General features: G+C 41.3%; 1 protein-coding gene across 1 annotated transcript in view; it reads left to right on the forward strand.

Annotated features, from left to right (window-relative positions):
* Window positions 1–15,172, forward strand: part of LOC117502384 — a 112,131-nt gene extending 96,959 nt beyond the window's left edge. The window contains 11 exon segments of the mRNA XM_034161413.1: window positions 2,431–2,554; window positions 3,229–3,341; window positions 3,439–3,667; window positions 5,496–5,729; window positions 8,529–8,641; window positions 8,797–8,971; window positions 12,187–12,338; window positions 12,696–12,810; window positions 12,876–13,127; window positions 13,783–13,912; window positions 14,489–15,172. Of these exon segments, the coding sequence (XP_034017304.1) occupies window positions 2,431–2,554; window positions 3,229–3,341; window positions 3,439–3,667; window positions 5,496–5,729; window positions 8,529–8,641; window positions 8,797–8,971; window positions 12,187–12,338; window positions 12,696–12,810; window positions 12,876–13,127; window positions 13,783–13,912; window positions 14,489–14,741 (1,890 nt within the window). The 3' untranslated portion in view covers window positions 14,742–15,172.
* The last annotated feature ends 10,410 nt before the right edge of the window (window positions 15,173–25,582 follow it).

Raw genomic sequence — 25,582 nt, forward strand, 5'->3', positions numbered from 1 at the left:
CTAGTCTGTGACGTCACGCGGCGGAAAGGCGTTTGAAATGATGGCGGAGGAGCCACGGCGACACAGAAGTGCAGGCGGAGGTCGGAAATCACGACTCAGGAAGCCCAAAGTGTGGGAAAATTTTATTTTGACGCCTTCCAGAAAAGATGTTCGGGATAAAGTGCGTGGGTCCGAGCCGGCGCGCAGGAACTACGTACACGCGCCGAGTTCGAAGGAACTTTCAGGCGTCGAGCGAGACGTCCGCAAGAGGGTGAGTTCACGGGAAACTTTCTGCCTCATAACTGGTCGTTAAATTGCTGCTAGTTTCGTTTTGACGAAGTCGACATTAAAACTTAAATCGCTGACTTTAGCTGTGTGCTGCAACAGAGTGTGGCCGAGTTGAGGTGATGGTGCCCTCTCGCGGAGTGGCGGGCTTATAGCGGATAAAACTACTGTAATGAACACCTTTTACTAACATGAGAAGATTTTCTTTTTCTCACTTTTTACCTTCGCCAAGGAGGTTATGTTTTCGGTCGCGTTTGTTTGTCTGTCTGTTTGTCAGCAGAATAACTCAAAAAGTTTTGAACGGATTTTGATGAAATGTGGCGTGGTTGGAAATGACAAGAGGAACAAGTGATTAAATTTTAGTGGTGATCCGGATCCCGATGCTAACGCGTTAGCATGTCTATGGCATTTTCAATGTTAAAAGTTAGCATTAAGCAGTTGCAGCTGTCATCACGTTCGGGCGCATTTGTTTTCAAATTGTAATATTTCTTAAATTTATTTTTGTTTATATATTAATAATCTAATGATTATTATATACAGTTTTAGAGAAAGAGACGAAAAGAAATAGATCACTGCCATGGAGGGAATCTCTTTAGGGTCAGTGACCCTATGGCCTTGTTTAGAGTGTTTCATAAATGTTAAAAAAATTCATATGTTTGCAGTTTAGTTGAATAATTTGAATTTTGTCTCTTATTTGTTTTTGTTTGTAAGCACATACAATATCAATATCAGTGCTCAGATGACAGTAGCTTCTGGGAAAGGTGCAAGTTGCAATAAACTGTGATGCCAAGCGCTAAGGATACATGCTGTTCAGCAGATGAAACTTTTTTACTACTGAGCATGTAGATGCTATGGTGTCAGTGACCCCATGGCCTTGGCGGAGGTTTGCACTCTCTAAGTGCTTCTAGTTCATGTATCCGTTCAAGACACTGCATTGTATCAGTCCACCCAGCCGTAAATAGGTACTGTTCTTGGCTGGGGAAGTAACCTTACTGGGCTGTTTCAGAGATAGTGATTACCGCTTCCAAACAAAAAAATATTGCATAACACTGATGTTTGAGTTTGAAATGCAGTTTATTTCCAGAGAGGACATTTTTGACAGGCAAGACATTTTATTTTTGAATTTAACCTTTATTTGAGGTTATTCCCATTGAGCTCAACATCTCTTTTGCAAGGGATATGTGGACAATTATAAAGTTTCCAATTCACCTGCACATTTGACTAAGCTGCTGGGTCAGGTGTAACGGTAGATTCAAAATTTTCATGGAAAAAAACATGTATTCTTGTAAAAATGAGCAGGGGTATATTGATTATGAGGAGACGTACAAGGTTTTAAGTTGTACAACATTGAATTACGCTGTTAAAGTATTATTACTAGTATACCTGGATTATTGCCCAGCAGTTTGGTCAAATGCTTCTGGTGAAATGATTAATAAATTACAGATTATTCAAAATAGGGCTGCTCATATAGCACTTAAATGCAGTTATAGGACTAACATTATTACAATGCACAAAAGATAGACTAGTCAAAGATAGACTATTATATTCAGTGATTAGTTTTATTAGAAAGATTGTCACTAAGTCACCTCGTATTTTGTTCAGGAATTTCTCCTTCAGTTCAGAAAATCATAGATACGTAACCAGACATGCTGTGGTGGGAAATTTTACATTACCTATGGCTAGGACTAATGCCATTAAAAAAAAAAAAAAAAAAACATATTTAGGTGTATGAAGGAATGTAATTCATTACCGGGATGCATTCAACTTATTTCAAATGAATGTTCTTTTAAGGAACTTCTAAAGCAGTATTTGCTGACATAGCTAGCAATCTGCAGTTTTTTTTTTAAAGTTTCTCCCTCATTCCATTGTTGCCACAGAAATTTGATTAAAATTCAGGACAGCTCAGAAATTATTGCGGTGCATCATTCAAGCCCACTCTGTGTGAATCTCTGGTTGGCAGCACTGAAATTTTAAAAGTGGCAAACTGAGGGAAATGCTTTCACTCTGACACATTTAATACAGTTCATGTTGTTAACCTTTTAGCTCCTCAGTGACTGAAATTTTTTGCAACCCCCTTTATGTTGTGGAAGTAGTTTTTTTTTTTTTTGTTTTTTTTTTTGTTTTTTTTTTAGGTGTTTTCTGGGTTATAATTTGTATGTTCTTCAGGCCAATACACAGAGGGATCCTCCACCAAAGGTCCTGAAAAACAAGGCCCTGATGTGCAGACCACTGGTGCAGAACAAGGGGGTTTCCTGCAGAACACAGACAGTTGACATTGAGTCACAGACAGGTAAAAGTCACAGCTGGACGTGGTGTTTCCACAGTAACATCACATTTGTTTCCGTCAGGGATCAATGCACACTCACCAGCTTTCATTCATGTTTTCACAGTTTTAAATTTGCAGATCTGGAATTTAATGTTTGTCATAATTATCAGGTTACTTTAGTCTTTTAATTAATTTTCTTGGGGGGGGTTCTTGAGGAAAGCCAGCGAAGTACACGTTGATCGTCTTATGTGGTCATTCATTTATGCCTAATTGAAGACCTTTAACTTGTTGTATGCAGGGTGCATCATGCATTTGACACTTAACATGTCCCTAAGCAAGATGAAATATCCATGTTTTCACAGTAATACCACAATAAATGTGCTTGTTCAATTCTGAGTTTGATTTTACATGACAAATGTCTTAAGAGTTTGAAAACGTTGGTGTCAGGGTGCTGCTTGCACTTGCAAATGGTTTGTTTGTTCACTTGGCTGCACGTTGATTTTTAACCATTCTCTACGTAGGAGCTAAGTAATGTCAACATTCTTTCTCTTTACTCTCCACCTCTGACCTTCATGTGTACCACGTTGTAAAATGTCTCATTCTTAACATGTTTTCATTACTGTTCATGCTGAAAACGGTCCATTATAAAATACCTTTTCATTTGGTACCTCTGATGTACTTTCTTCTTTTCTTTGAAGATGAAGTCTTACCTAAACTCCTAGTGATGCCCATCCCAGTGCCCGTGTATGTTCCTGTGCCTATGGCCATGTTCAGCCAGTGTACACCCAAAACTGTGGGCCTGCCCTTACCAGTAAATCAAACATTACCACACACTCGCACCCTAAAAAAACAAACCTGTGATAGCCTTGTTCATTGACTGTCTTTTTTGGTCTATCTCTCTTCTACAGCTGCCCGTTCCCATGTTTCTTCCTGTGACATTAAACAGTGCTGAGCGCATTGTAGAAACTATTCAGCAGATAAAGGAGAAAATTCCATCTGACCCCTTTGAGGCAGAACTCATCCTCATGGCTGAGATGGTGGCCGAGGATGATGAGACGAAGAAGGAGGCAGAGAAGAAGCCGAAGGACAGAGCGTCAGAGAAAGGGAGAGATGGAGAAGAAGCGGCTGCCCCAGACGGTGAGACTGACAGTCTAAAAAGGAAGAAAGTAGCTTGTGGTAACCGGGATGTCAAGAGTGCTGTAATAGTTCAAAGTAAAACCACGGATACAGAAGTGTTCTGATTTATAGTAGGGCTACAAACAGGCTTGACGTGTTTCTTGATTGAGGGGCGTCTCTCACTTTAGGTCTTTATAACTGAGTGACATTAGTTACAGTTTGAGGTGTTTGTGGAACAGCTGATCCTGCCCATACGTGGAACAGCTGATCCCACTCAGACATGTATCGTTTCGGGTCCCAGTCTGAGATCACCCATTTTCAGTGCCAGTGCAGCTGCTGCCAGTAAAGATTGTTTAGATTGAATGGTGCTCATCAATCAGTGATGTACAGGAATCAGACTTAAAACAGCAAAACTGACATTTTGTACATGAATAAGGACGAACGTGGATTTGTCCAGCTCTGAGGAAATATTTGTACTCTGTTCATGCAACATTAGTATTTAATAAGCTTTAGCTCTTTATAGGGATACACCGATACAAGTATCGGTCCAACCCTGTATTCATTTACTCGTACTTGTAATCATAAAACGTGTCCGATAATCTCTGACCTGATGCCGTTTTTCAGCAGCGTAATGTCAAGCTCTCAATGTGGGATTTTCACACACGCTCCAAAATTTCTGGACTAAGTCGAAATACATCCATTAATTGACTGAGAGCCGTGGTCAATCATGCAGAGAAAATTCACATATACGGTAAATAAAAAGTCTTACCTGTTAGTGGAATTCATCATCATACGATCCTAAAGAATAATCCACATAAAGCCTCCTGAGTTTGGAACGTTCATTCCTAAAATACGTTCATTCCTCATGGCTGGAAAAAAGTTCCTACATGACTTTGGCACTTTGCACAGCAGTTCCTCCATCAGAACTCAGATCAGGGCTTCAGTGGCAGAGATTGTCCATCAGGTTGGAGAGTTTCAGCCCTTGATGTGGGTGTTCATGCGTCTTGGTCCGCTACAGGGGTAATCTGTTTGCGGAATCTCTGACACTGCGTTCGGACCATCCACGAGCTGCACTTTGCACCAGAAGTTGGTTCCCTGCACACCTCATTTATTAAATGGCTCATTTATCACAGGCAGTAGTTATTCTGTCTGAACACGAGGAAATTATCACATCATCCACAAAGGAAAAATAAAATACATTGGCATACGGTACATATTAAGTTAAAAATAGTGTGGAGATGGAAAGACTGTTTAGCTCAGTGTTGTAGATAAAAACAGAAACAGGCTCACAGCTGATGAAGCAGAGAAGCTGCTTTTCATCAAAATAAATCTGCCCCTCACATTTTCAAAAAGGCTTTTAGTCCTCACAAAGTTTGTGATGGACAGTTTCAGTTCAGTTACTGGTGTGGTATATTTTGTAGTGCTGAAGTTATATTTAAGTGAGATGTCTGGCGGTGTCATGTGTTATTAAGAAACACACAATTACTGTTAAAGGACAGTTTGTTTTAGTCAAAAAGTGAAGTTACATGATTTAAGTAAAATGTAAATAAAAACAAAGCTAATGATATTGGTAGCAGTTACAGTCAAAAAATAAGGAACAAATGATGAATAAAACATGTTTTCAAAGTCATTTTTACAATGTTTTCAAAACTGTAATGGTATCATTAAGTATTCGTATCGGTACTCGGTATCGACGAGTACCCAAATGTATGTACTCGTAGTTGTTTGTCTTGATATAACACAGAATGTTCTTCCACAAACATCGATATTCTGATTATTAATTCCAGAAAAAAATAATTTTAAAGTTTTTATAAGCTTCTGATGAGTTGCTTTCATGTTTGTTTTCCAGAACACACAAGTAACTACAGTGATGACATGGATACAGAGGCGGACCTGGCCAGTTTCCTCAATACGTGGGACGACCCTTCGTCAGAGACCGGACTCAGGTCGCCAAATCAACCTCACACCCACGAGAAGGTGCCTCCTGGTTTAGAGGTTTCAGCTGGCATGCCCAGCCAGCCGTACTCTGAGCCAACACCTCCAGTCCCACCTCCCATGGACATTGAAGCTGAGTTTACTGTCGGTAAGAGGATAACATTCAGATTAGTCTTTTACTCCTGCTGAATTTGACATAAGCAGCTGTTTGGGTGTTTTTCTTAGACATGACCTTAACATGCTGCAGTGTTGGTTCTCTTAGGCTCTTCTGTGATCCCACCAGTGAGTTCAAATGAAGTTACATTAAAAAAAAAAAATCTTAAGCACCTTTCACACCAGCGCTAATGTAGAGTTGCGTATTGCGGCATACCGACTACACCGAGCTATGCACCTCTACGCCAAGTTTAAGCAGTCCTACACTGTGTTTTTGCTCCCCTGCGCAGCATTATGCTGAGGGCTACGCAAGGCGGACACAAAAGATTAAACGTAATTTTTTCAGCGTAGAGGACTGGATGTAGAAAGTGCGCAGTTTTTAAACAAGTCTACACAACACTCTGCAACTGTACACCAAGCCTCCACACTTCAAAACACTACGCCAGCCTTGAAAATCCTTTTTGTTTTTTGTTTTTTTCAGTACGTACCACATTGATAGATTTTATTCATCCTGCTGGACTTTGCTGGCAGTGAAGCTTCAAAACCACAGAAAAATAGATGGGTCAAGTGTCCACATTCAGAGGACATGTCCACTAGACCTGTTCAAAATGTCAGATGTTGCAAAATCTTTTGGGCCACATTTTGTTCTTGTTCCACTAATAAAATAAAAGTTCTGTGCCAAATTTGATTGTAATCAGACATTGCTTAGGGGTCCCCCACAAAGCAACAATTTTCCCCAAACAAGAAATGTAGTAATCCAGTAATTCCAGTAATGTTCTCCTCTGGGTGACCAATCAACCACCACTTTTTGCAGTTAGAAGCCATCACATGTACCTGTAAAAGAAAAATAATGGCACCAGAGTCTGCTCTCGTTGGGGTGATGTTGCCTTGCCAGTGGAGGCAGAGGAAAATGTGTCACTCTGGGGGACCTCTAAATCTTATCTGATTGAGTTCAGATTTGGTGTGCACCTATAAAACCCCACTTGGGGTTTTATAGGTGGGGTTTATAGGTGTCTCACACTTTGGGCCACACGTGTGGCCCAAAGTGTCTCTCAACTTTTATTTTTTCACTATATAACATGAATAACCCTAATGTCCACGTCCACTCCTCATGGACTGATCGCCAGTGAGAAGACATGTCTCGCACAGCTTTCTTTCTTTAACTTTCAAGTTCTCTCAAGATTGTGGCAAGTTAAATAAAGTCCATTAACTCCTGCTCACAGACTGATCGCCAGCGAGAGTATATTTCCACTATAACTCCTCACGAATGGATGGCCAGTGAGAGGACATGTCCACCATCCACTCCTTATGGACGGAATGTGCGTGCAATTGCTGGCTGCCGCTCCACGGCACTTTCACCTTCTTAAGTTCTCTCACGATTGTGACACCTTTAAAGTCCAAGAACTCCTGGAAATGATGTATTCTGACTTTTTCCAATGTATCAAATCCATCTGCGTGTCCAGGCAGTCGCGTCATGGAGCCAAGCTCCCTCTGTGCACAAGGCTTTTTCTCTCACTCTGCACAACTACGCAGCCATGACGAGGCAGCAGTGTCCCGCTGTATGTCTGAAAACGTGAGTGCCGCTTTCTTTTCTTGTACCGTTTATAGAATGGAGCGGATTTCCACAATGCGCCCCAAAAAAAAGAAACAAAAAGTAGGCAGGAGGGGACTGTGAGAGGAAGGAAAATAGCGGTTCAGGTAGAGGTCAATTGAAGAATTACACAGGAGTCGAAATTAAAATATGCTCCAATCATATTGAAACCTATGCCACATTATTTGCCTGATCATAAAGATTCCGAAAAGGTATGGTTTGGACGGTCTGTAATTGAATTCTGTGGAGTTATGGGATAAAAGCAGCAAGAATGGTGACAAAGGTCAGTGTTGGTTTGTACAGGGGTCAAAAGTTAAAGTTGCTCCAATTTTGGTAAAAAGTGATGCAAATTACTAGTTGAGTTAACACGGTTTTCAAAAGGAATAGTTTGGACCATGTATCATCCTTGCTTATCATGTTATGGGGTAACGTCACATATCATAGAATCCAATAGACGTAGACCTTGTTTGACCTTTACTTTGGAGACAAAGCATTCAACACTGTCAACACTATTCCATTTATTAATCCTATTAGCTCAACCAATAATTTGCATCACTTTTTATCAAAATTGGAGCAACTTTAACTTTTGACCCCTATACAAAATGAAACTGACCTTTGTCACCATTCTTGCTGTTTTATCCCATAACTCCATAGAATTCGGTCACAGATAGTCCAAACTACACCTTTTTGGAATGTTTATGATCAGTCAAATAATGTGGAATATTTTTCAATATGATTGGAGCATCTTTTAATTTTGACCTCTGTGTAATTCTTCAATTGACCCCTACCTGACCACAGATTGAAAAGTCAAGTGGCCAATCGGTTTTTTCAAAAGAGGAATGTCTAAGGAGTATTTCTGCCGAATTTGATGCTTTTATCACCATTTGCATGATTGTTTCAGTTATCTGCTGCACTAACAGGGACTACGCCAAATCTGCGCATTATTCCAGCGTACTCTACATGCATCACAACGCCACTGTATGTAAGGCCGGTGTGAAAGGGGCTTTAGGTTGTTCATGACATCCACTTGGGCAACCTATCTTCTGGCTCCACTTAGTTTCTCCATTCCTGGTCCTTGGAACCAAAAGTACTGCATATTTTCCTTCAAGAAATGTGGCTCTCAGATGAGCCTTGTTGAAGCACTAAACCACCTCATGACCTGGTTGGGTTTTGACTCAAGATTTCATGTGGCGTTACTTGCAGAGACTCTAGAGAAAATGGCTCGACTTAAAGAGCAGCTGCGGCGTCCTCCGAGCCCTCCACCTGCACCAGCAAGACGGCCTCGACAAGCTCAAAGGAAAGCCCGAGAAAAAAGGGTAAATCAGTGCTGAGACTGGAGTTAAAGTGGTGGATGATAAATTTTTTGGGGGGGTGGGGGTGCTTTTAAGTTGTTCAAATATCCTGGACCTGATGGGTTTTTATCTTGCACTCATCGCATCTACAATGCAGCGTTCTCATCTCTCTATCCAAGGGTCGCAAGCCGCGGTTAACAAAGACCGCTGAAGTGCCGTCTCAAAGAGGCATTGCCAAAAGGGCCGCCTCTGAAGACCTGCTGAAACTCAAAAGTCTGTATGGAATTGACGCGTGGAAGAGATGGATCCAATGGAGAGAAAGTCAACCCAACCAGGAGAAGCCTCGGATTGGCTGTAAGTCTGTACAAAATATAAATGCAGTCAATAAGGCTTACTTTGGTCAATTTGTTATACAACAGAACCAAGCACATTTCATACTGTAAGATCTGGAACAAAATGCTCTCTTGCTCCACAAAATCACTCACACTGTATGTTTTTCTTGTATAGAATGTACAGTTCATAACAGCACACGATAATATCCAGTAATCGGACATAACTTATTGAACTACAAACATTGTGATGTCACATGGGATGGTGGAGGTTCTTGTCTTTGTTCCTGTCACTTAAGGAGTAAAACACCAGAGTATTGTGTACTTGCTGACTATGACTTCTGTGTCCAGCATTGATCCTGATGTATTTGTAGTGTGTTCAAAATAACAGCAGGGTGTTTAAAATAAAGCTCAAAATCCTCAAAATAGCTTTTATTTCTATACACGCAAATGCATTGGGAAAACTGCACATTCTGTTCCAAAACATACAGAAAAATGTATCTAATTTATTACTTTACAGAAAGTGAAGAAAAAGGAATATTAGGCTGTTCAAAAAACATTTACTATACAAACTGTGAACAATGCTTGAAGATTTATTTCCTGTGAATAACTGAACTAATATTTAGTTGTATAACCACAGTTTCTGAGAACTGCTTCACAGCTGTGTTGCATTCGCTGTTTCGCAGTTGTGAATCTCGCGCCGTCTCGCGGTCCATTACTCACGCGAGAGGTCAGTTTCAGCAGAGGTCTGGTTTAGGGCGCAGTGTAAACAAACCTCGTGAAGTGTGGACAAGACGACAACATCAGGGTACGGCATAAGTTCATCACAGGTGCTACACCTCCTCTAGATAACCCTCTCAACATGGAAGAATGTGTCATCATAATCACCCGTGAACCCACTGGATCAACACATCCACATCCTCGCTAGCCATTGTTTACATGCGCTGTGAGACACTGGAACTCTGCTGGCGCCGCAGTGCATTCTCGGAAGCGCAGGGGGGCGCCAGTGGGATTATGGCAAACATTCAAGTACTGAATGGGGTCGACCATCTTCTGGCACCTTGTCACAGGTTTTCTTACCCGGGACGTTTGGACTCCATATCACAGTTGGTCTGCATTTCTTGGTTTTGTCTCAAACAGAATTAGTAATTTATTTATTTTTGTCACCCCAAAAGTTTACTATTGGATTAAGATCCTGGGTTTGGGCTGGCCACTCCATAACGTTAATATGGTTGGTCTAAAACCAAGATGCTGCTCACTTGCTGGTGATTTTGGCGTCATTGTCTTATTGAAACACCCATTTAAAGGGCATTTCCTCTTCGACATAAGGCAACATGGCCTCTTCATGTATTTTGACGTATTCAAACTGATCATGATCCCTGGTATGTGATAAATAGACCTTACACCATAGTATGAGAAACATCCCCATATCGTGATGCTCATGCTTCACGGTCTTCACAGTGGACTGTGGCTTGAATTCAGGTTTTGGGGGTCGTCTGACAAACTGTCTACGGTCCCTAGACCCAAAAAGAACAATCTTGCTTTTATCAGTCTCCAAAATGTTGCACCATTTCTCTTTTGGCCAGTTAATGTGTTCTTTGGTAAATTGTAACCTCTTCAGTACGTTGTTTTTTCAACAGTGGGTCTTTGGTTTGGACTAGGTTTTACATAAGTGTCTTCTGTTACCGTACTCACAGGTAACTGTGATCACTCTGGAGCTGATCATTGGCTAAGTTTTTGCCATTCTGGTGGTTTTCTGTTTTTTTTCACATCTTTCTGGTTTTGGTTGCCATTTTAAAGCATCTGTGATTATTTTCTCTGAGCAGCCTATTCTTCTCTCCGCATCTTTGTTTTCAACTTTTTTTTTATCAAAGTACGCTGTTCCTCTGAACAGTTTTACTTAGGGAATAACCCTGCTGACACGTCGCTGGTAAAACTCAATTTGCGACTGTAAAATCCAGCATTGTCTGCAAATCATCAGACACAAGGGGGTTATTCGCATTCTAATCCAATTCCATTGCTTGCACGGTTTATTTTTCTGTTTTTTTTGTTTTGTTTTGTTTTTTTTCTGACCGCTTCACCACTGAAGGCTACATCTACACCTGCATAATATAGTACGATAAAACTGTTACACAGACCGTAGTTTTAGGGAAATGTTGCTATATTACTGACCCTGAGTTGTCAAATAATCACTGTTAGTCTTGTATTTATCAGTTATTACAGCAGTGATTGCAACACTTTCATTGGTCGGCGAAGCTTCCCATAGCAACAGCGTCTTCGTGCCGAACTGGAAATTCTGTGAGCAGTCCCACAGATTTCAACTTCTTGTCAGCTGCATTGAGTAAATCTGTATCAGAAGCCACATAAATACTTTCATATGCTAGCTTAAATCCACTTATTTCGGCATCGTCGTCGCTCCACCAGTTCCTCTCAGCTTACAGCGCCATTATTGACATCTGCGTAGCAGCGCGGTCAGAGCACGAAGTAATACATCAAATGTGAAACGGTCAAATATTTTACCACCGTCAACGCAATATTTTATGGTCTGAAATCTCTCACGATTAACTAATCAGATTCGTGGAACTAATTAGGGGAGGTGATGGTCTAGTGGTTAAAGAGTTGGGCTTGTGACTCTGTTCAAATCCTAGCCTGACCGGAAAATCACTAAGGGCCCTTGGGCAAGGTCCTTAATCCCCTTGTTGCCCCCGGTGTGTAGTGAGTACCTTATATGGCAGCACCCTCACCTCGGGGTGAATGTGAGGCATTATTTGTAATGTGCTTTGAGCGTCTGATGCAGATGGAAAAGCGCGAAATATTCCATATGTATAAATAGTTCAGTAGGATTAGAATCAGATTTTTAGAGAGAAATGCACAACCAGCATGTACGTTTGCTGCCTTCGTCCTTAAATACGGGCCACTTGTTTAACACCTGTCTGTTTGTTTTTGGGGTTTTTTTAACAGCCTTTTCTTGACTTTCTCTAAGTTAATAACAAACTTTATCATTTTTTTTTTCTTTTTTGATTTGGAGTAGAATGCAGTGTTCCCAATGCATTTGCATGTATGGAAATAAAAGCTATTTTAATGATTTTGAGCTTTACTCACCTCTTTTTTATATATATATATATATATATATATATATATATATATATATATATATACACATGCTATTATTTTGAACACAACTGTACTTGACAAAGATTTTGTGCATTTTTCTGATTTTGGGCGGTTTGTGGCTCTCAGCCCGTCCTATTGAGCTGAAGGAGGACTTGCTTCGCTGCACCACGGCCGAGCTGAGCTACGGCCTCTGCTGCTTCATCAATGAGGTGAAACGACCCAACGGCGAGCTGTACTCCCCCGACAGCTTGTTCTATCTCTGCCTTGGCATTCAGAAGGTGAGAGAGGCCGCGTTCAGCGGACACATGCTGACCGTGTGACTCGCAGCACTGCTGCAGCCTGCACAGTAAAATTACACTCAGTGTCTGTTTATGATGGGCTTTCAAAATGTTCTGGCTCCGCCTCCTGCGCAGGTGCAACCCAGATCTATAGATTCTAACTTTTGACCATCTGAGTCTGTTAAAATTGATTTTTTTTATTTTTTTTTTATCTGCACTGCTGAAGGTGAAGCAGGTCCAGGAACTGCCGGCCTGTCAGTCTGTCCATGTGGTCAGAATGCGATTAATCTCTGGACTCGTGTTGTGGAGCTTCCTGCTCAGTTTGCCGCTGACTCTGCCTCTGTGTGATCTCTGCAGTACCTGTTTGAGAACGGCCGCGTGGAGAACATATTTATGGACCGCTTCTATAACAAGTTCTCCACAGAGTTCACTGTGATGCTAAAGAACTTCCAGCCCTCAGTCACCGCCAGCGGTTAGTGTCTTTACGATCATCTTGTGAATGATTTTCTTTGAGCTGACTGATTCCGTCTCTCTTAGGCTACATCCACTCACGTGTGGAGGAGGAGTTCCTGTGGGACTGTAAGCAGCTGGGAGCGTACTCCCCCATCGTCCTCCTCAACACACTGCTGTTCTTCTGCTGCAAGTACTTCGGCTTCACCACTGTCGAGCAGCACCGCCAGCTGTCCTTCGCACACGTCATGCGCTGCACCAAGACCAACCCGGACAACAGCAAGACCACCTTCCTGCGCTTCTACCCCCCCATTGCTATAAACGACGATCTACACCAAGGTACCGCAAGCTCCTCAGATGCGTGTTGGGAACCTTGTTGAGGATGTTAAATGTCGTCTCTCCGAAAACGAACTGTTGATTATTCAGTGTTCAATCGCATGACTTTATTATTAACCACTGAAAATAAATTTACAATTTGGATGAATTTAAATGATCTGTGGGATGAAAGATGACAAAATACAAACTGACAGACTTTTTCTCACCATGGACAGTCTTGTATAGAGTTAGCCAGCTGTTATATTTGTGACTTTGGTCTTTTCAGGTACAGTTTTTGTCCTTATTTTCAAAATATAATAATCACGTGAGTAGTTTCACAGATCCCCCCTTTTTGTAGCTATTTCTGCTCCTTTCTCTCTTGAGATCTGGTTCTATCTCTAAACAAAATGGCTCGATTTCAGCCAGACCAAAGGTCAAACTACAGCAGCATTAAAGGAGCCCGAATATTGACTCAACACTGACCCAAAAGCCAAAGTAGACATTAAACAAAAAATAGTCACAGTTTGGCCATCTGTCAGTGGGCTTTTTTCCTCTGTTAAAAAACAAGTTCCATTGTTCTGCCTGTTTTAATATCTGCAGTTTAGGTGTATTCAGTACTTTTTTCTTATCAGATACTCTAAGTTGCAGCGGGAATTCAGTATTTGTGCTTCCTTTGCAGATCCAAACTGTGTGCCAGCCAAGAAGCGTCGAGAAGAAGACGGTTCGGATGATATTCTGGAGATGATGGAAAACACAGAAAACCCTCTGCGCTGTCCGGTTCGACTTTATGAGTTCTACCTATCCAAGTGGTGAGGGTCCTTGCAGTTTGAATTTCTCTCTCACACACCACCAGGAGGCAGAAAATATGCTCATACAGCTCAAAACCTGACCTTGTCAGTCTGTACCCACATTCCATAGCTAATCAGCTGAGGGGCTGTTTTTAGTATTGTGTTCTGGCGATGATTCTGCATTTGGCTTGAAAACCCTTGAAACAAAAACAGTTGCTGCAGTGAACCAATGTTATCATTAATTATTGATTGTCATTATTTTTAAAGTCCCAAACCTCTGTCACACCTGTTGACAAAGGTAAGAATGTTTTTTCATGGCCACTGATGGCCAGCCTGCAGTACACTCACAGCCCACTTGGAGGACACACTTGCAGTTGGGGAATCACTGCACTGGAAAATTTAAATGTTTGGTTTGTTTTTATGTTATTTTCCAAATGCCATAAATTGCGTAATCCCTTCATGTTTTGAAATGAGCGGCAATGTAACGCACAGCCTGACCAAAGGCTGGTACTCATAGATGTTAAACTTTTTCACTGTGACCTCTACAAACATGGTTCTTTGTTTTTATGCATGTGTTTCTATCGTTCTTCCTTCCAGCTCTGAGTCAGTCAAGCAGCGCACCAACCTGTTCTACCTTCACCCGGAGCGCAGCTGCGTCCCTAACAGCCCCCTGTGGTTCTCCTCCAGTGCGCTGGATGACGCCACCATGGAGGCCATGCTCATACGCATCCTGACCGTCCGCGAGGTGCGAGTCACCATGCACAAGGCGGGAAAGGGTGCAAAGATAACCCAGGTGGCCAGCGACCCGTCGTTCACCCCTGACAGGGAGGAAGAGGAGGATTCGGAGTGATGGATTAGGGTTTAATTGTTTTTTTTCTTTTGGGGGGGCAGCAGTTTAAGGATTAGACAAATCTCTGTCTGCAGAACTGCAGTGAGACTCGACAAACCAGGAGTCGCTCGTCTGGTTCTCATTCACTACACACCATTACTCCTCCTCATGATCCCTAAAAACCTGTGAAACCTGGACTTGTTCCTCACCATGTGGACGAGGTGCAGATCACTTCCTGTATTTCTCTGCTGTTAACACTTTTTTGTCAGTGCGCATACACTGTAGGAACCACGTTGGACACCATGCTCAGAAAGACAGCGCCAAGAAGTATGAACGTGCAAATTAGCCACCTACAGTGTTTAATACGCACCTCTCTGAACTCCTCTGGACACATTTTGATGACTTCTTGAGTGAAGGTTTTATAACGTTGTGTGAAATCATTTCAGACATGATGCCCCTTACAGCTTCTGGTACTCTGTTCATCTTTTCACTGATAAATGAAGTTTTAGCTCTGGTGTGATTTTAGTCGCTTGTCTGGCTACATTCAGTGCTGCTTGTAAAATGCAGACCCCTCCTTCATGCACATAAACATTTCAGTGGCTCGCCCCTTCATGTACATAAGTTGGCCGTATTTACGCCCTGCCTGTAGCGTCTCCGTGGTTTTGCTACGGCTCAGTTTTCTTTTGTACTTTTTTTTTAATAAAAAAAAATAAGCAACTTGTGACAGTCTTTAGTCATGATGTGTGGTGAGTTAGTATTGCACCACAGAAGGTGTATGTTGTTGCTGTTTTAGCACACACGAGTCAGAAATACCAAATTGTTTTAATTATCCTGGCAACATAATTTTGTGAAGCCTTAATTTATGCACATTTCTACAGCTATGTAACATACAGGTGATGCTGGGAGCCATTAATAGTGTGAAAGCATGAAGACAGCAGAGTCATGTAGACACCAGAGACATACACTCAACAAAAATATAAACGCAACACTTTTGGTTTTGCTCCCATTTTGTATGAGATGAACTCAAAGATCTAAAACTTTTTCCACATACACAATATCACCATTTCCCTCAAATATTGTTCACAAACCAGTCTAAATCTGTGATATTGAGCACTTCTCCTTTGCTGAGATAATCCATCCCACCTCACAGGTGTGCCATATCAAGATGCTGATTAGACACCATGATTAGTGCACAGGTGTGCCTTAGACTGCCCACAATAAAAGGCCACTCTGAAAGGTGCCGTTTTATCACAGCACAATGCCACAGATGTCGCAAGATTTGAGGGAGCGTGCAATTGGCATGCTGACAGCAGGAATGTCAACCAGAGCTGTTGCTCGTGTATTGAATGTTCATTTCTCTACCATAAGGCATCTCCAAAGTCGTTTCAGAGAATTTGGCAGTACATCCAACCAGCCTCACAACCGCAGACCACGTGTAACCACACCAGCCCAGGACCTCCACATCCAGCATGTTCACCTCCAAGATCGTCTGAGACCAGCCACTCGGACAGCTGCTGAAACAATCGGTTTGCATAACCAAAGAATTTCTGCACAAACTGTCAAACTGTCTCAGGGAAGCTCATCTGCATGCTCGTCGTCCTCATCGGGGTCTCGACCTGACTCCAGTTCGTCGTCGTAACCGACTTGAGTGGGCAAATGCTCACATTCGCTGCCGTTTGGCACGTTGGAGAGGTGTTCTCTTCACGGATGATGCGAAGATGTGTTGCACTGCATGAGGCAAATGGTGGTCACACCAGATACTGACTGGTACCCCCCCCCCCCCCCCCAATAAAACAAAACTGCACCTTTCAGAGTGGCCTTTTATTGTGGGCAGTCTAAGGCACACCTGTGCACTAATCATGGTGTCTAATCAGCATCTTGATATGGCACACCTGTGAGGTGGGATGGATTATCTCAGCAAAGGAGAAGTGCTCACTATCACAGATTTAGACTGGTTTGTGAACAATATTTGAAGGAAATGGTGATATTGTGTATGTGGAAAAAGTTTTAGATCTTTGAGTTCATCTCAAACAAAATGGGAGCAAAACCAACAGTGTTGCGTTTATATTTTTGTTGAGTATACTTAACGAAGAATTAACACCCACGTGGTTGCAAATATGTGGGCGGATATAATAGCATGTGCAAAGCGATAACGAAAATAGCACTAACAATGGCTACATTAGCGGCGTTAGAGGACCTTGCAAATGGTGCAATCCAACATGAGCATGTATTCAGAGAACATGAGGATTTACCAGATTTCTCAAGTCACACAGTCAGTTAAGCCCCTTTCATATTGGCATATTCGTAGAGCCACGTATTGCAGCGTTGTTTCATTTAAATACGCCCAAAATGCGCGTGTACTCAGCCTTTTTTCCGTATCTGTAGATCTGCTTGCAGCTGCGTGTGTTCACTTTTTAATGTGCACACAGCCACGTGTACCTTCTCGCTATTTAAACCCAGTTCACTCCTGCCAGCTGTGCAGAACATCACTGCACTTGGAAAACAGTGGACTGTATCATGAGGGTTTTACAGTTTTATTACTGCCACGTATGTAGCCAAAGCTGCTGTTTGCTGCCTCTGTGGGAGTGCACTCTGTTCTCTCCTGCACGGTGTGGTTCACGTCTGAAATGGAGTAATTTCACATTATTATTTTTTATTTTATTTTTTGTCTTGGTGGATCATTTTCATTGTGTCCAGGTGCTCCTGAGTCTGGCTGTAGTCAAAGCTGCTGTGAATGAAGCGCTGTGACTCAAACTTTTAAAACGCCGGTTGCTCCGATCAGGTCCGCTGATTTGATCAGACTTGATCGATCATGGCATCTGATGATCGCAGCGAGGCTTTTATTTTAAAGTCACAGGCTTGATGAGAAAGAGAGAGAGTGTCCGTCCGTGGATTTCTGAGTTGAGGTTCGATTCCCTGTTCTGAACAGACAGGCGCTGTGGGCTGTGTGATAATGTTCTCAGCTGAATCATTCTGGATGCAGCACTCAATTTTTGGATGTGTGCAGGAGCGCCATGTTGCAGACTTGCATGCAGTAACGCTGTGCTGCGCTTAAAACTCTGTCCAGTGCTCTACACCGAAGAAAATTAAACGGTTAATTTCTTCCATCCTATGTGCGTAGCAGTCAACATACTGCCGCGTAGGGAGAAAAAAAACTCGACGTAGAGCTGCTAAAAGTGGGCATAGACGATAACCACAATAAGCGGCTCTACGAATACGCCAATGTGAAAGGGGCTTTAGACTCGCGTTTTAAAGCGGTCCTGTCAGGTCTCATGCATTCAGCATGAGACTTAGCATGTCACGCTCTCATGCAACTCTGTTGTGATTTGGCACTATATACAGTAGTATTCAGAATAATAGTAGTGCTATGTGACTAAAAAGATTAATCCAGGTTTTGAGTATATTTCTTATTGTTACATGAGAAACAAGGTACCAGTAGATTCTCACAAATCCAACAAGACCAAGCATTCATGATATGCACACTCTTAAGGCTATGAAATTGGGACAGTGAGTTTGTCAATTTTGTGGAACAAACAGGTGTGAATCAGGTGTCCCCTATTTAAGGAAGGCTTTTCTCTTTCAAAGCCTGAGGAAAATGGAACGTTCAAGACATTGTTCAGAAGAACAGTGTAGTTTGATTAAAAAGTTGATTGGAGAGGGGAAAACTTATACGCAGGTGCAAAAAATTATAGGCTGTTCATCTACAATGATCTCCAATGCTTTAAAATGGACAAAAAAAAAAAAACCAGAGACGAGTGGAAGAAAACTGAAAACAACCATCAAAATGGTTAGAAGAATAACCAGAATGGCAAAGGCTCACCCATTGATAAGCTCCAGGATGATCAAAGACAGTCTGGAGTTACCTGTAAGTGCTGTGACAGAAGACGCCTGTGTGAAGCTAATTTATTTGCAACAATCCCCCACAAAGTCCCTCTGTTAAATAAAAGACGTGCAGAAGTTACAATTTGCCAAAGAACACATCAACTGGCCTAAAGAGAAATGGAGGAATATTTTGTGGACTGATGAGAGTGAAATTGTTCTTTTTGGGTCCAAGGGCCGCAGACAGTTTGTGAGACGACCCCCAAACTCTGAATTCAAGCCACAGTTCACAGTGAAGACAGTGAAGCATGGTGGTGCAAGCATCATGATATGGTCATGTTTGTCCTACTATGGTGTTGGGCCTATATATCACATACCAGGTATCATGGATCAGTTTGGATATGTCAAAATACTTGAAGAGGTCATGTTGCCTTATGCTGAAGACGACATGCCCTTGAAATGAAATGGGTGTTTCAACAAGACAATGACCCCAAGCACACTAGTAAATGAGCCAAATCTTGGTTCCAAACCAACAAAATTAATGCCTCGCAGATGTGAAGAAATCATGAAAAACTGTGGTTATACAACTAAATACTAGTTTAGTGATTCACAGGATTGCTAAAAAAGCACTTTGAACATAATAGTTTTGAGTTTGTAGCGTCAACAGCAGATGCTACTGTTATTGTGAACACCCCCTTTTCTACTTTTTTTTTTCTCTAATAGCCCAATTTCATAGCCTTAAAAGTGTGCATATCATGAATGCTTGGTCTTGTATTTGTGAGAATCTACTGAATCTACTGGTACCTTGTTTCCCATGTAACAATAAGAAATATACTCAAAACCTGGATTAATATTTTTAGTCACATAGCACTACTATTATTCTGAACACTACTGTAAATGAAAATAATTTGAAAATAATTGAAATTGGGTTTATACTGAAGAAAAATACAAATGCAATTGCTCCCATGTTTCATGAGCTGAACTCAAAGATTTAAAACATTTTCGACACACAAAAGACCTATTTGTCTCAAATATTGTTCACAAATCTGTCTAAACTATTAGTGAGCACTTCTCCTTTGGCAAGATAATCATCCCACCTCGTGTGTCATATCACGATGCTGATTAGACAGCATGATTATAGCACAAGTGTGCCTTAGGCTGGCCACAATAAAAGGCCCCTCTGGAATGTTCAGTTTTATCACAGCACAATGCCACAGATGTTGCAAGTTTTGAGCGAGCATGCAATTGGCATGCTGACTGCAGGAATGTTCACAAGAGCTGTTGCCTGTGAGTTGAATGTTCATTTCTCTACCATTAAGCTGTCTCCAACGGTGGTTCAGAGAATTTGGCAGTACATCCAACCAGTCTTAACCGCAGACCACGCGTAACCACACCAGCCCAGGACCTCCACATCCAGCATGTTCACTTCCAAGATCGTCTGAGACCAGCCACCCGGCCAGCTGCTGCAACAGTCAGTTTGCAGAACCAAAGAATTTCTGTGCAAACTGTCAGAAACCTCAAGGAAGCTCTTCTGCATGCTTGTCATCCTCATCGGGGTCTTGACCTGACTGCAGTTTGTCATCGTAACTGACTTGAGTGGACAAATCACTTTCAATGGTGCCTGGCACATTGGAGAGGTGTTCGCTTCACAGATGAAGCCTGGTTCTGTTCAGGGCAGACGGTAGTGTGGCGTCGTGTGAATGAGCGGTTTGCTGACTTGAACATTGTGGATCTAGTGGCCCATGGTGGCAGTGGGGTTATGAACAACGAACACAGGTGTATTTTATTGGTGGCATTTTGAATGTTGTTGAGATCCTGACAGTGGTGGGCGCAGTTCTGCTAATCCGCTAACCATCGAAGATAAGGTTTTCATTATCGGATTAGCTTTTCAGATAACTTTGAAAACCATCATAGGACCAATTATCTTCCGATCAATTTTGGTCCAATAATTTTTACGCCGCTAACATATTTTTGCAGACATGGTAAAGCTTAACAGTTATAAACATTTAAGTCTAAAAATCAGTTGAGTACCTACCTGTTAAATGTTTTTTTTAGTAGATGTGCAGTTCTATCCTCTGCAAACAGGAGAGCTGGTTCCAGACGAAAGCACTCTAGCCTCTGCAGGCAAAGGAGAACTGGTCACAGAAAAGGAAAAAAGCTCTTCTTTGGACCCCATACTGATACACTGGCAATATCACCCAAGTCATCCAGAGGTGTACAGTTTTAACTTATGGTTAAAACTTTAACCAAACTAATTTAGGACAAGTTGTTTACATTAACGTCATATCTTAAGTTTTATAAAGTGAACATATCAGATATATGTTTTAGTTTTCAAGTAATGCACTAATTTTGAAGGTTTTAGTGTGGACATGTTGTGCCCAGTGCATTATGGGTAGTCTCAGTATATTCACGATAGAAGAAATGCATTTGAGAGGCTCTGATCAGGCTCCACATGGACAATAAAACTCTCAAATATATTCTCTGGGTTTATAGACGTTATTGTGTTTTATGTAAAAATGCCAGAAGCAGCTCAGGTTGCTTCTCCATTATATTCAAATGGAATCATTGCATCAATTCCTGTTTACTGAGTCCTGCTTATGTCAAATACTATCTGTCGTCTTTGTTCCAGACAGTGGAGGCTGGTGAAAAACAGTCTTGGTGGGGCTGCTGTGCCAATAGATTCCCTTGCCTTGTCCAGTACAGGCATTCAAGTGAACAGTCGGAAAATTACTACAATTCCACAATAATCATTTCATGTCCTTCTCAAAATCAGCAGTTTTACAGATAAACCATTAACCATTTACAGCTATATTAGGCCCCATTTCTACTTTGGAAAGGAACAGTATCAAATACAACACTCAAGTTCTTGAGCAAAGAACATTTCACCATTTGACACCAATTACACACATAGTACACCAAACTGTACTGAACTGCCATCATCTTCAGACAAACAGATCCTGGGGTTCACAATGACACCGACCTTAACAAAATAGAAAATATCACCAAATTTACACTCTTTAAAAACGTGGAAAAATTCTTCAATTGACAAAAGAACATTACGTACATACTACAATGTTCACACCCCCTTCTGAGAGAGAGAGAGAGAAAGTGTTCGTGTGTGAGAGACAGAGAGAGAGAGCATGTGAGAGAGAGAGCATGTGTGTGTGTGTGTGTGAGAGAGAGCGAGAGAAAATTAAAGTAATATTTTGCATGAACATTACTGAGTGGAATGGAGGCAAACTAAAGAAGCTTGAAAAACTTAACTTGACTAACTAATAACACCAAAACCTTTAAATTAAATTGGTTAAAATTAATTAACAGTGTAGAGGACAAAGCAAATTAAGTATACAAAACCACTTAATTAAATGCTTTGCTAAACCTGGGTTTGTCTGACTATAAGTGTCTTGTGTGAACTCAGTGGCTGAGTTAGAATTTATTTAAAAACATGCAAATTGCTATTTAGGGTTTTGTTTTGTTTTGTTTTTAAACTGAGCAACTAATTTGTTTTAGAGTGTGGAATACTCCAAAGAATATTTCACTTCTGTGAACTGATCCTCATAACGTGTAAAGTGAAATCAAAATACCAGCAGCTTTGAACAGCCCCGGCCTCCCCTATTACCATTATAACTGGTCTGCTGTCCCAAAAAAGATCACAGCTTTGACCCCCTAAAACAAACAAAAAAAACATCACTCATTCGTTTTATCTTAAATATTCATCCTCGTTTCCACACCAGGAGCAACATTCGGGAATAAATCCGAGCAGCTCGTCAGCTCACCTGAGCTGAAGTGGATCCAGAGGAGTCAGTCTGCAGCTGGCAGAGGTGGATGCGCTCCTTTCCACCCCGCAGTAAAGAGCGCAGATCAGCAGCCTCCGTGACGTGTGCGCGCTGACAGTGTGAATGAAGCCTGACACGGTTTATAACGAGTCAGACAAACGACTCACCTCCAACCGGGATGTGCAACTGTCATTAAACCACGAGAAAGATCTGATGTGCGCACCTCCATGCGCCTCCAAAAGGATCCCCGCCAAACTTTGGTGTCATTGATTTGATTAGTTTTGTCCCGTTTTAAACCTCTGAAGAGTTCTTCAACTTACTCCAGCAAAACACACGGAGACAAAATAAAAATAAATAAATATAATCCAAATGTCGTCGTCACCATCATCTCTTCCTGCCCGACTGACTGACAGCAGCAGCAGCTGCAGCGTCACGTGTATCACTGACTGTAGCAATCTAACGTTCCGCATTTTTGTAGCAAGGGCTAAAATTCCGGCGCACCAAAGCCATTAATTTTGGCAATGTTGATTTGCTAAATATTTATTAATTTTCCCTAGCAACTACATACAATTGGTTATTTCGCTGCACTTCAAGGGCGCTTTGAATGATCGCCCAAGACGAGGAATATGTTCTCTGCTTCTGTCGGTGGAAATGCACTGTTGAATGAGAGTCAGTTATTGTTTTAATCATTCATATTACATGTAGGCACATACTATTAAGTAAAACTGACATTGATAATACTTTTTAAATATATATTATGACTTTTCCCCTCCACATCTAGGAGGGCAGCGGCCTAGCGCCCCCTATCGGCCGGTCGCCACTGGTTCCAGAGTAATATATATATAAGATTGTGTTTATTAAATTACACGCATCTTAATGTAGCACACACGGATTATCTGGAATTTTCTTTTGGCAAGTTTTCACAGTCTCTCCTGCCATCTACTGGCCAGTAGTGTTCATGACAGTATTTGCCCTAAGTACTGAGTATCTGGGCATCAGTAAGATGGCAGTGTTCTATTTATTCTGACACGTTATATCAGACGGTTATCTAATTACAATTTCTTTTCTCTTTTTTTTTTTTACAAATTAAAAAAATGGCATATTTTACAAAAGCACATTTATATGTAAACACCAACACACCTCACATTAACGTGTTGGTTTTTACATAGAATGAACGAGTTAACCGATCAGTGTTAGCGGAGGCACATTTTACCCATAATCCCTTTGGTATCCGTCTGTGTTTGTTACAAAACTTCAGAATTAGTGCATTATTTAACATATGTTATATTTTAAGTTTGTACAAATGACAGAATTGACATTAATGGAGTTATTCTATCAGTATTAATTTTATTTATAAATCAAAATCATAAGTCAGCACTGCTTTATTTTCCAAGACCACTGCCTCACCTCGATGCTATTATTGAGTAGAAAGTTGAGCTTAGTTGCGCCTCTCAACTGTTTCTCTGCTGGAAGCTATGTAGTTAACAGGAGATTCCAGCAGTGGGCAGGGCACTCAAAGACAGAAGTGCTGATTCATTGTTTGGGTCTGTGGTTGCCTTTGATGCTACCAGAAGCGATTGTGGTGTTAAAACTCAAAATCAGCTTATTAGTAGTTGCAAGTGTACTGGAGACAATACTGGAAGTTATCGGTTAACTGTAGCTTCTGATCAATTTTTGGGTGGTTTATCGGTTTAGCTTTATAAAAGATAACTTTTCAGTTCGCTGATTTTCTGTTATCAAAGCTAACTTTTTTGTTAGCTGTGCCCACCACTGGATCCTGAGGCTCATTGTTGTGCCATTCTTCTGTGACATCACCTCATGTTGCAGCATGATAATGCACGGCCCCATGTTGCAAGGATCTGTACATAATTCTTGGAAGCTGAAAACATCCCAGTTCTTGCATGGCCGGCATACTCACCGGACATGTCATTCATTGAGCATGTTTGGGATGCTCTGGATCGGCATATATGACAGTGTGTTCCCGTTCCTGCCAATACCCAACAACTTCGAACAGCCACTGAAAAGTAGAGGACCAACATTCCACAGGCTGCAATCAACAACCTGATCAGCTCTATTCATATATTCATACGGGACTTTGGACACCGGCAAAATACAAGAGTTCAGCAATCATGAAGTGGAGTTATGTCAGGAATGCAGAAAAGAAAGAATAGTAAGAAGAAAAATAAGGCAGTGATAAGCAATAATTTACATTGGATAAATTAGGCCAAGTGTCAGTGAGATATAATGTTATATTAGCTATCTGCCTGGCTGAGTTATATTAAGTGTTGCATCTTCATAAATGATTAATGTCCACTCGTGAACCGAGTTTCCCAAAAAGTAATTACTGAAGCACTTTCAACTTCCTTGGTCTCACATTGCCCTCTGCTGGACTCTTATGATCGTAATACCCAAGGACTCATGTAGACGTACAAACATAATATCTATGATATCTCCTCCCCCTTAAGTTAACAACTTATACCTGTTCACATTTAATTACTTTAACTTATTTTTAATAACATTTTAAAGTATTTTGATGTAATTACTGTGCACATTTTTTGAAGTATTTTGGATTTTGTAGTTAATAGGACACAATTTGCACACAATTTTATGTTGGTTATTATGGGATGGTGGGTGCAGTTTTTGCAAATGTTCAAATGCACTGCCAAAGAAATATTTTATTGATGTAAAGTGTGACCTTAAACAGTGCGTCTATGCTGTGGTTCATGTAGGCTTTGGGGGAGACGAGGTGTAGGGGGGCCTCAAAGTCCATTGTGCTTGGGGCCCCCAAATGCTTTGAAACAGTCATCTAGGTACATCACATTCCAACTTTACAGTGCAATTTACAGCAAGAGCTGGTGTCGCTAACCGAACAGTATCCCCTACAAATTGGTCCGCCCTGCCTTCATTGCGCATGCATGTACAGTGATCATTTCCACATAAATTCAGCATTATTTCATAATAAAAGATATCAACGATCAGGCCAGTGTGTCCAGTCAGTGTGTGGTCAACTAAATATGACTTCACCCCTTTTCATTCCTCCTAATCCCTTCTGTGTCTGAATTCGGTTTGCTCATATTGTGGAGGAAAAAAAAATACATCCATTGTGTTGCAGTTCAAACTGATCCACACATTAAAATCCACTGAAAACATAAAGAATCAGCAGTCAGAATCAGCATCAGCAGTAATTAATGGTTTATTAGATGTTCCCTCTGGGTGGTCCGGCCTCTTCCAGCAGCATGCAGCTCAGGAGAACTGGTGACTTTAAAT

This window comes from Thalassophryne amazonica, chromosome 20 (assembly GCF_902500255.1).
Source record: "Thalassophryne amazonica chromosome 20, fThaAma1.1, whole genome shotgun sequence".
Classification (NCBI taxonomy): Eukaryota; Metazoa; Chordata; class Actinopteri; order Batrachoidiformes; family Batrachoididae; genus Thalassophryne; species Thalassophryne amazonica.